The sequence below is a fragment of the Lithobates pipiens genome, unplaced genomic scaffold (genome assembly GCF_037356315.1).
Source record: "Lithobates pipiens isolate NorthernLeopardFrog02 unplaced genomic scaffold, aLitPip1_a1.2 Scaffold_63, whole genome shotgun sequence".
Classification (NCBI taxonomy): domain Eukaryota; kingdom Metazoa; phylum Chordata; class Amphibia; order Anura; family Ranidae; genus Lithobates; species Lithobates pipiens.
Genome location: NW_027507885.1, coordinates 677,615 through 688,862, shown reverse-complemented (window position 1 = coordinate 688,862; position 11,248 = coordinate 677,615). Strand labels below are relative to the sequence as shown.

Below are 11,248 nucleotides of genomic sequence, written 5' to 3'. Positions count from 1 at the left end.
ACAACGAGTGGCAGATCATGCTGGAGTGTGGCCCATGGGCCATGTGACCTCATATGAAGTCCACCCAGCATAATAGTGCCCCCCCCCCCAGCTATCATTTTACAATAGGCTGGGCAGGAAGGGGTTAATCTTTGTGACTGAGACCCTTCCATGCAGAAAAGTGTCAGTTTTCTGTGAGTTTTGATCCCTGTGGGTAAAAGGAAGACGTGACTGCGGCTCTGAGGTGCCGATCGATTTCCTTATTTCCTGATCATGACTGAATCTCTCAGACTTTGGACAGGTGATTTCACAATGTACGGATGATGTCATCCTACATGGCCCCGCCTTCTTCCTCTTGCATCATAACGACCAAGAGAACAAATCCAGTAAATGCTCCTTGATGAGCACATTGGTGGACCCAGCTCAGCCTCGCACCCCCTTGTTGTGGCGTCACCCCCAACCCTGTCTAAGTGCTTCCCTCAGATCAACGCCATGAGAAGGATGGGGGAACACACAGGACAGGAGGGGAGCTTCTGAGGTAAGAGGATTTATTGGAATACTCTTAGCTGCTCTGCTGACTAGATTTCTTATCTTGAGTCTGTATATATAGGTGTGATGTACATAGAGAGCATGGGCTGCTGACATTGTGGGGAGCCCCCTAGTCCCCCCCCCCCCACACACACACACACCTTTTATATTTCCCAGCCTCCTCTCTTAAACCCCTACATTCTGTGACCTGTCCATGTTATATGCTTTTCTACCTCATCGATTCCCAGCATGTCTGTGGGGTGTCCTAATCCTTGGGGGTGCTAATCCTGGGTGTGTCCTAATCTTGAGGGGGGTCCTAATACTGGGGGCATCCTAATCCTTTGAGTCCTAATCTTGGGGCATCCTAATCCTAAACGTGCTCTTATCCAGGGGGCATCCTAATCCTGGGACTGTGCTAATCCTGGGACTGTACTAATCCTCTGGGTATCCTAATCCTGGGGATATCCTAATCCTTGGGAGAGTCCTAATCCTGGAGGTGTCCTTATCCTGGGGAGTGTTGTAATCCTGGGAAGTGTCCTAACCCATGGGTGTCCTAATCCTGGGGTCCTAATCCTGGGAGGTGTCCTAATCCTGGAGGTCCTAATCCTGGGAGGTGTCCTAATCCTGGGAGGTGTCCTTATCTTGGGGGCCGTCCTTATCCTGGGGAGTGTCCTAATCCTGGGGGGTCCTAATCCTGAGGGTGTTCTAATCCTGAGGGTGTTCTAATCCTGAGGGTGTCCTAATCCTGGGGATATCCTAATCCTGTGGAGGTCCTAATCCTGGGGATATCCTAATCCTGAGGATGTCCTAATCCTGTGGAGGTCCTAATCCTGGGGGTTTCCTAATCCTGGGGGCATCCTAATCCTGGGGGTGTCCTTGTCCTGGGGGTGTCCTAATCCTGGAAGTGTACTAATCCTGAGGATGTCCTAATCCTGGGGGGCATCCTAATCCTGGGGGGCATCCTAATCCTGGGGGTGTCCTTGTCCTGGGGGTGTCTTAATCCTGGGGGTGTCCTAATCCTGGGGATATCCTAATCCTTGGGAGAGTCCTAATCCTGAGGGTGTCCTAATCCTGGGGATATCCTAATCCTTGGGAGAGTCCTAATCCTGGGGGTGTCCTAATCCTGGGGGTGTCCTAATCCTGAGGATGTCCTAATACTGGGGGGTGTCCTAATCCTGGGGGTATCCTAATCCTTGGGAGAGTCCTAATCCTGAGGGTGTCCTAATCCTGGAGATATCCTAATCCTTGGGAGAGTCCTAATCCTGGGGGTGTCCTAATCCTGGGAGTGTCCTAATCCTGGGGGTCCTAATCCTGGGTGCATCCTAATCCTGGGGGGTCCTAATCATGAGGATGTCCTAATCCTGAGGATGTCCTAATCCTGAGGGTGTCCTAATCCTGGGGGGGTCCTAATCCTGGGTGCGTCCTAATCCTGGGGGTGCCCTAAACCTAAAGGCGTCCTATTCCTGGGGGTGTCCTTATCCTGGGGGTCTTTATCCTGGGGTGTCCTAATCCTAGGTGCTTCCTAATCCTGGGGAGTGTCCTAATCCTGGGGGTGTCCTAATCCTGGGAGTGTACTAATCCTGAGGATGTCCTAATCCTGGGAGAGTCCTAATCCTGGGGGTGTCCTAATCCAGGGAGTGTCCTAATCCTGAAGATATCCTAATCCTTGGGAGAATCCTAATCCTGGGGGTTTCCTATTCCTGGGGGTGTCCTAATCCTGGAAGTGTCCTAATCCTGAAGATATTGCACTAATCCTTAGTGTCCTAATCCTTGGAGTGTCCTTATCCTGGGGGGTTTCCTAATACTGGGGGTGTCCCAATCCTGGGGTGTCCCAATCCTGGAGGTGTCCTTATCCCGGAGGTGTCCTTATCTCGGGGGTGTCCTAATCCTGGAGGTGTCCTAATCCTGGGGTTGTCCTAATCCTGGAGATGTCCCAATCCTGGGGTTGTCCTAATCCTGGGGGTGTCCTAATCCCTGGAAGTGTCCTAATCCCTGGAAGTGTACTAATCCCTGGAAGTGTCCTTATCCTGGGAGTGTCCTAATCCTGGGGGTGTCCTAATCCTGGAGGTGTCCTTATCCTGGGGAGTGTTGTAATCCTGGGTGTGTCCTAACCCTGGGGGTCCTAATCCTGGGGGGGCGTCCTAATCCTGGGGATGTCATAATCCTGGGGAGTGTCCTAATCCTAGGGGGTCCTAATCATTGGGATGTTCTAATCCTGAGGGTGTCCTAATCCTGTGAATGTCCTAATCCTTTAGAGAGTCCTAATCCTGGGGGTGTCCTAATCCTGGGGGTGTCCTAATCCTGGGGGCGTCCTAATCCTGGGGGTGTACTTGTCCTGGGGGTGTCCTTATCCTGGGGACTGTTGTAATCCTGTGGCGTGTCCTAATCCTGGGGGTGTCCTAATCCTGGGGGGGTTCTAATCCTGGGGGTGTCCTAATCCCGGGGGCCGTCCTAATCCTGGGGGCGTACTTGTCCTGGGGGTGTCCTTATCCTGGGGACTGTTGTAATCCTGTGGAGTGTCCTAATCCTGGGGGTGTCCTAATCCTGGGGGGGTCCTGATCCTGAGGCTGTCCTAATCCTTGGAGTGTCCTTATCCTGGGGGTGTCCTAATCCTTGGCTTGTCCTAATCCCAGGGGGCATCCTAATCCTGGGGGTGTACTTGTCCTGGGGGTGTCCTTATCCTGGGGGTGTCCTAATCCCTGGAAGTGTCCTAATCCCTGGAAGTGTACTAATCCCTGGAAGTGTCCTTATCCTGGGAGTGTCCTAATCCTGGGGGTGTCCTAATCCTGGAGGTGTCCTTATCCTGGGGAGTGTTGTAATCCTGGGTGTGTCCTAACCCTGGGGGTCCTAATCCTGGGGGGGCGTCCTAATCCTGGGGATGTCATAATCCTGGGGAGTGTCCTAATCCTAGGGGGTCCTAATCATTGGGATGTTCTAATCCTGAGGGTGTCCTAATCCTGTGAATGTCCTAATCCTTTAGAGAGTCCTAATCCTGGGGGTGTCCTAATCCTGGGGGTGTCCTAATCCTGGGGGCGTCCTAATCCTGGGGGTGTACTTGTCCTGGGGGTGTCCTTATCCTGGGGACTGTTGTAATCCTGTGGCGTGTCCTAATCCTGGGGGTGTCCTAATCCTGGGGGGGTTCTAATCCTGGGGGTGTCCTAATCCCGGGGGCCGTCCTAATCCTGGGGGCGTACTTGTCCTGGGGGTGTCCTTATCCTGGGGACTGTTGTAATCCTGTGGAGTGTCCTAATCCTGGGGGTGTCCTAATCCTGGGGGGGTCCTGATCCTGAGGCTGTCCTAATCCTTGGAGTGTCCTTATCCTGGGGGTGTCCTAATCCTTGGCTTGTCCTAATCCCAGGGGGCATCCTAATCCTGGGGGTGTACTTGTCCTGGGGGTGTCCTTATCCTGGGGACTGTTGTAATCCTGTGGAGTGTCCTAATCCTGGGGGTGTCCTAATCCTGGGGGGGTCCTGATCCTGAGGCTGTCCTAATCCTTGGAGTGTCCTTATCCTGGGGGTGTCCTAATCCTTGGCTTGTCCTAATCCCAGGGGGCATCCTAATCCTGGGGTGTCCTAATCCCTGAAAGTGTCCTTATCCTGGGGGGGTCCTTATCCTGGGGGGTCCTAATCCTGGGGGTGTCCTTATCCTGGGGGTGTCCTAATCCCACCTGTGAAGGGGCATCTCTGTGATGTACAGAAAGTGCTGCAGCAGCGCTGATATTTACAAGGGAGAAAGGAAATGAAATTGTCTGCTTCTTTTCCTTAAAATAAAAAACAGCACAGAGACCCCCCTCCCCGTCCTCCAAGGGTCTGCTAAGTATTTTGGGGGACCTTTGGGGGGTCTGTATGCCGACAATGAATGTCATAAACATTGAACTATCATTCTGATTCTCTGTAGCACATTGGACAGCAAGAGTGAAAACTAAACAATTGCATACCCCCCCCCAATACAAAGAAGACCCTTGGAGTGTGCAGTGGGAGGTACCCCACTAGGGATGAGCTTCGTGTTCGACTTGAACATAAGTTGTTTGTCCATTCGGCGAATTCCGAACGTTACGGGCCGTTCGCGTCAAATTCGAGTGGCGCGTCACGGCCCATAATTCACTGCGGCATCGCAGTGCATTGCTGGCTGATGATTGGCCAAGCATGCACTATGACCCGCATGCTTTGGCCAATCGGAAAAAACGGAGAGCCGTAATTGACCAAAGTCAGGGTGGCTTTGGCCAATTATGGCTGAGGGGGTTTAGTACACGCCCCACACTATATAAGGCCACCTGCGCGGCAGCCTTGTGTAGTGTGCTGCGGCAGTGGAGAGAGATAGACGGAGAGACGGTGTCATTTCATTTCATTTGAAGCTGTAGCAATTACAGTCGGTGTATTGTGCCACCTGCACAGTGTGCACCTAAAGCTACCGCAATTGCTGGTGTTCTCATACTAATAATACTACAGGCAGGCAGGTGATTCTACTAGCTGCAGTATAATCAGTAGATACGTCCCAGATTTGTGCAGCTACATCTCCCTTCAGGCCATTACCATGTCTGGAAGGCCAGCAAGGAGAGGCAGACAGTCACGAGCCAATAAAAGAGGGCAAGCAGGCTCTGTGTCTAGAGACAACAGTGCTGGTCGTGGACGCGGTGCATTGTCATCATCAGCACGTGGCCATGGGACACGCTTGTCAGCGGCGGAACTATAGGGGTCGCTGCAGTCGCACTTGGGACTGGGCCCTGCCGTTCTGCCGCTGTGGGGGGGCCCAAGACCTGGCATCTCCCCTGCACCTCTGGCTGGCACTTTAGAAAGCACTGGGGGAGGTGGAAAGCGGCGATCGGCAGCTCTATGGTGCCTGTGAGCCGCGGGATGTGCCTGGGGCTTGTAGTTCTCTCTTCCCGAGTGTCAGTGTATACAGTGGCGAGGAAAGGGGAGGGGCCTCTGACCCGGGCAGGTATCAGTCTCACTTTCAGTGAGTCGCTCTGCTTGTACACTGTTTCTGATACATTCCCTGGTCAGAGGCCCCTCTCTTCTCCACTGTATACACTCGGGAGAAGAACTACAAGCCCCAGGGAGATCCCCCTGCCTGTGGACAACATAGAGTTGCCGATCGCCGCCTCCCACCTCCACCAGCCAGGTACAGGGAAACCTCTGGAAGGGGGGGGGGGGTCAGCTGTCTGGGTACCCTGATGTAAAGGGGGGCCCTCTGGGGACACTAATGTAAGGAAGGGGCCCTCTGGGGAGACTAATGTAAGAGGGGTTTCTCTCTGGGGACCCTTATGTAAGGAGGGGCTCTCTGGGGACCCTTATGTAAGGAGGGGGCTCACTGGGGACCCTTATGTAAGGAGGGGGCTCTCTGGGGACCCTTATGTAAGGAGGGGGCTTTCTGGGGACCCTGATGTAAGGGGGGGATTTCTGGGGACCCTGATGTAAGGAGGGGGCTCTCTGGGGACCCTGATGTAAGGAGGGGGCTCTCTGGGGACCCTGATGTAAAGAGGGGGCTCTCTGGGGACCCTAATGGAAGGGGAGGCTCTCTGAGGATCCTGATGGAAGGGGAGGCTCTCTGGGGACTCTGATGGAAGGGGAGGCTCTCTGGGGACCCTAATGTAGGGGGAGGCTCTCTGGGGACCCTGATGTAGGGGGAGGCTCTCTGGGGACCCTGATGTAGGGGGAGGCTCTCTGGGGACTCTGATGTAGGGGGAGGCTCTCTGGGGACCCTGATGTAGGGGGAGGCTCTCTGGGGACTCTGATGTAGGGGGAGGCTCTCTGGGGACTCTAATGTAGGGGGAGGCTCTCTGGGGACCTTGATGTAAGGGGGGGGCTCTCTGGGGACCCTGATGTAAGGAGGGGGCTCTCTGGGGACCCTGATGTAATGAGGGGGGCTCTCTGGGGACCCTGATGGAAGGGGAGGCTCTCTGGGGACCCTGATGGAAGGGGAGGCTCTCTGGGGACCCTGATGGAAGGGGAGGCTCTCTGGGGACTCTGATGGAAGGGGAGGCTCTCTGGGGACCCTAATGTAGGGGGGGCTCTCTAGGGACCTCGATGTAGGGGGAGGCTCTCTGGGGACCCTGATGTAGGGGGAGGCTCACTGGGGACCCTGATGTAGGGGGAGGCTCTCTGGGGACCCTGATGTAGGGGGAGGCTCTCTGGGGACTCTGATGTAGGGGGAGGCTCTTTGGGGACTCTAATGTAGGGGGAGGCTCTCTGGGGACCTTGATGTAAGGGGGCTCTCTGGGGGCCCCTTATGCAAGGGGAGGCTCTCTGGGGACCCTGATGTAAGGGGGGGGGGGGCTCTCTGGGGAACCTAATGTAGAGGGAGACTCTCTGGGGACCTAATTTAGGGGGAGGCTCTCTAGGGACCCTGATGTAAGGAGGGGCTCTCTGGGGACACTGATGTAAGGGGAGGCTCTCTGGGGACACTGATGTAAGGGGGGCTCTCTGGGGACACTGATGTAAGAGGAGGCTCTCTGTGGATCCTAAAGTAAGGAGGGGATCTATGGGGAATCTGATGTAAGGGGAGGCTCTCTGGGGATCCTGATGTAAGGGGGGATCTCTGGGCACCCTGATGTAAGGGGAAGCTCTCTGGGGACCCTAATGTAAGGGGAGGCTCTCTGCGGACCCTAATGTAAGTAGGGAGGTTCTCTGGGGTCCCTGATGTAAGTAGGAAAGTTCTCTGGGGTACCTGATGTAAGTGGGGGATCTCTGGGGACCCTGATGTAAGTGGGGGACCCATACTCAGATATGTAATGACATATATATATATATATATCTCATATACATGTGTATGCCCGCCCAAGTGTATGAATTTATTTTCTTCGCTGCTATGGACTCTAGCCCGACATCTTTTGTAGACCTAGCAACAACCTTGGTGGGGGCCCTTCATGGTTTCTTGCACCGGGGCCCTGAAGATGCTAGTTACGCCTCTGACGATTGTCCTTATTTTTAGCAGCTGGACATGTTGAGCCGCATCATGCCGAAGACTTGGTAGAGTGGATGACCAAGCCCTCTTCATCCTCCTCATCCTCTCTCACCCAGGCTCAGGGTACTTTGTCTGGCAAACCAGCTGCCAACGTGGCCTCTTCCCTCGGCTCAATGTCTTCAGTGACTCCTTCCCTAGACCCACCACGTCCTCCTGAGGAGTCTCCTGAACTCTTTGAGCACAGTGTTGGGTACATGCTCCAGGAGGATGCCCAGTGTTTTGTAGGCTCTGATGATGACACTCAGCTAGAGGAAGGCAGTAGCGTGAGCGCAGAGAGGGGGGATGCTCAAGAAGGACAGCAATCTGGCAGTCATGTTCCACAAGCTGCAGCATACTGCCAGGTTTGCTCCAGCGATGAAGAGGGAGGGGATGATGAGGTCACTGACTCCACATGGGTGCCTGGTAGGAGAGAGGAGGAGGAGGAGGAGGAGGCACATGTCCAACGAGGTAGGATGCCCTCCGGGGGCCAGCTTAGGGGCAGCACACCGACTGAATCACACCGCAGAGCTCCGCCTGTGCAGGGCGCTGCCTCTGCGCGTTATTCTAAAAGTTCTTTGGTGTGGGTCTTTTTTGAGACGAGTGCATCAGATCGCAGCGCTGCTATTTGCAACATATGTCTCAAGCGTATCTCGCGTGGCCAAAACATCAGCCGCTTGGGCACCACATGCTTGACCAGACATATGTTGACCTGCCATGCAGCTCGTTGGCAAGCGTACCTCAAAGACCCACACCAAAGAACAAAGCGGACCTCTCCTTGCTCCTCATCAGCTGGCATCTCCAACCCCACTAGACCTTCAGTCCTCTCTGAAACCTGCTCTGAGAGGAATGAAGGTGTAGAATTAGGTGTGTCACAGCCAAGTGCTTCCGGGCACTCTGCTAGCGGTACACCCACGTCCGATTATAGCAGGCAAATGTCCCTGCCCCAGCTGCTGGACCGGCGGAAGAAGTTCACTCCCAGCCATCCACATGCCCAGCGGTTGAATTCTAGTTTGGCTAAACTGCTAGCACTTCAACTGCTGCCTTTTCAGTTGGTAGATTAGAAAAAACGGCCATTTTTAAAACTTTGTTTTGCATTGACCCATGTCCCCTGGGGCAGGAGCCAGGTCCCCAAACCCTTTTTAGGACAATATCTTGCATATTAGCTTTTAAAATTATCACTTTGTATTTTGAACGTTCGAGTCCCATAGACTTTAATGGGGTTCTAAAGTTCACGCAAATTTTCGGTCCGTTCGCAGGTTCTGGTGCGAACCAAACGGGGGGGGGGGTTCGGCTCATCCCTAGCAGACAGTACAGTCTCCATACAATTCAATACAAGGAGATCTTGCTTCTGGTGCCCCTGATCATTATAAGGGAGCCAGTTGGTTGTCCATCCCCCGCCTATAAGAAGTATTGGTTTTGGGTGGACTTATCCTCGGCAGATTTGTTGGATGTTGAAGTTTCGTACATCTGACTTCATTCTTTGTTTCTTTTCCAGGTTAAGATTGGGGACAACGGAGACCATGCAGACCATGCAGACCATGCAGACCATTAAGTGTATGGTCGTTGGGGAAGAAGCTGTAGGGAAAACTTGCCTCCTCGTTTGTTACACAACCAATGCCTTCCCCGAGGAGTACACCCCCACAGTGGTTGAAAGCTACAATGCCCAGATTACAGTGGGTGGAAAAGCCGTGAGTCTGAACATGTGGGACACAGCTGGCCAGGAGGAGTATACCCGTATAAGAGCATTGGTTTACCCCGAGACCAACGTTGCCATCATCTGCTTCGACATCTCCAGTCCATCGTCATACGAGAGAGTACAGCACTACTGGTATCCTGAGGTACGCCACCATTGTCCTAATGTGCCCATCCTCCTGGTAGGCACCAAGAAGGATCTAAGAACCAACGTGGATATCATCAACAGGCTGAATAAGCAGAACCAGCTACCGATCACCTACCAACAAGGGGTCAGCTTGTCCCAGCAAATTCTCGCAGTGAAGTACGTGGAGTGCTCAGCGCTGAACCAAGATGGCGTCCAAGAAGTTTTCTCAGAGTCAGCGAGAGCCGTTCTCAAGCAACTAAAAGAGAAGGGTCCATGCGTCCTTCTGTGAAAAGAAGATGCTTCCAAGACGATGATCTGCTCATTGGGACCTCCTTGTCCCTATATCAGATCACATGACTTTGTCCTGATGAACCCCCAACCTACCTAGACCTCAGGAACCGAAAATGACAGACTCCTCCGTGTGTTCCTTATGTAAAATATCCATTAGACCAAAGAAGCCCCAGATGGAGGTGAATATTTCAGACCTCCAGCAATCTCTCCAATGGTTTTGTCTGTTCCGGTGTTGGGCACAATGTATACAGCATATGGCCTGCTGGCCAGAATATATCATAAATAACCATCATCATATTTCAGAGTGTTAACCCTTGTCTGGCCACACCCTCCCCACCGCTCCAAGGAGCCCATTGTTTCTAGAACCCGCTCACTGTTTTCATGGATATCCCCTCACCTTCAACAAGTGCGCCAACATCTTCAAGGGCCCCAACCGAGCCGGCAGAAGACTAACCTTAAAGACTGTAAACCAAGGAGCTGCTATTGAGTACAGCATATCCATATCTCTCTGTTTCCAGAAGGCTGTGAGAATATAACGGATTTCTCCAATCCTCCATGTTCTTCTTCCTTTCCTTTTTAGCTCTATTTTCGAACATCCCATAATAGTTGTTTGCCCAGAATCGTAACTGCTGAATATGTGATTATCCGATTACTGCTCAGAAATGACGACGCGCCTTATGAACTTTGATCCGATTGGCACATCTTCCTGAAACCGCTCGCTTGGCAAGGTCTTCAGATTTGGTTATGGGATGGCATTATGTTTAGTGGTTGTATTGTGATTGGTTGAATTATGATGAGACCATACACTGGGAGAGATGAACTACATTGGTCTTGGTGTGGTCATTAAACCCATTCTGGTAACACCGCGATCGATTGTGACTGACTGCCGTCTTCTAATAATCTTACCACCTTGAATACAGATATTTGTGGCCTCACAGTTTCTAGGCCTAGCTTCCTCACCACAGGTGTCCTTATCGGCATTGGTGCCATTCTGTTGTTGCCCATTTATTGAGGAGAACTTCAGTTTATTCCGGTTTGGTTAGAACTTAAGGCGGCACTCTAATCATCTCAGGCAGTGCAGGACTTAGGGTGCTGGGGGCCCCTGGGCTTGAGTCACTTTCGGGCCCTACCTTCTATATTAATTTGTCGCCATCTGGTGCCGTAACAATATAATCGATCCAATCGTTATTTGAAGTGCCAAGCTACTTTTAAAAGGTGACTGGTACCGTAGGCAGTGTTAAATGCTAAACAAAGTAATAATCTATTACTGATTGAAGCTTGAAAAGTTTTTTTCCAATAAATAAATAATGATTAAAAAAGTTCAAAGTGATGAAGTGTTTATTGCAACGCACAAATGTCTGGGTCAGAAGGAGAACATAAAACACTTATTGACCTGGAAAACATATTGAAAAACAATCAACTACCTTGTAAGGTTGCAATCATCACAAATCAATTGCAAGAATATAACAAAATAACTCATTGAACAAAGTGCAAGATAAATTGTACATTCTACTCCTCCTGAGTAGGGATGAGCTTCGAGTTCGAGTCGAACTCATGTTCTACTCGAACATTGCCTGTTGGCCTGTTCAGCGAACAGTGAACAATTTGGGCTGTTCCCAGCAAATTCGAAAAGCCGGAACACCCTATACAAGTCTATGGGAGAAATCTAAAGTGCTCATTTTAAAGGGT

At 52.1% G+C, this 11,248-nt stretch overlaps 1 protein-coding gene across 2 annotated transcripts; it reads left to right on the top strand.

Annotated features, from left to right (window-relative positions):
* Positions 1 to 280: 280 nt before the first annotated feature.
* LOC143958884 (rho-related GTP-binding protein RhoG-like) lies at positions 281 to 10,879 on the top strand. 2 transcript variants are annotated; one of them, XM_077467868.1, is made up of 2 exons: positions 281 to 491; positions 8,945 to 10,879. In XM_077467868.1, exons 1-2 carry the CDS (start codon positions 370 to 372, stop codon positions 9,555 to 9,557), a joined length of 735 nt encoding a protein of 244 aa, XP_077323994.1. In that variant the 5' UTR covers positions 281 to 369; the 3' UTR covers positions 9,558 to 10,879. The 2 variants fall into 2 exon arrangements, with proteins under 2 accessions (XP_077323994.1, XP_077323993.1); XM_077467867.1 differs by having other exon boundaries at positions 373 to 517.
* The last annotated feature ends 369 nt before the right edge of the window (positions 10,880 to 11,248 follow it).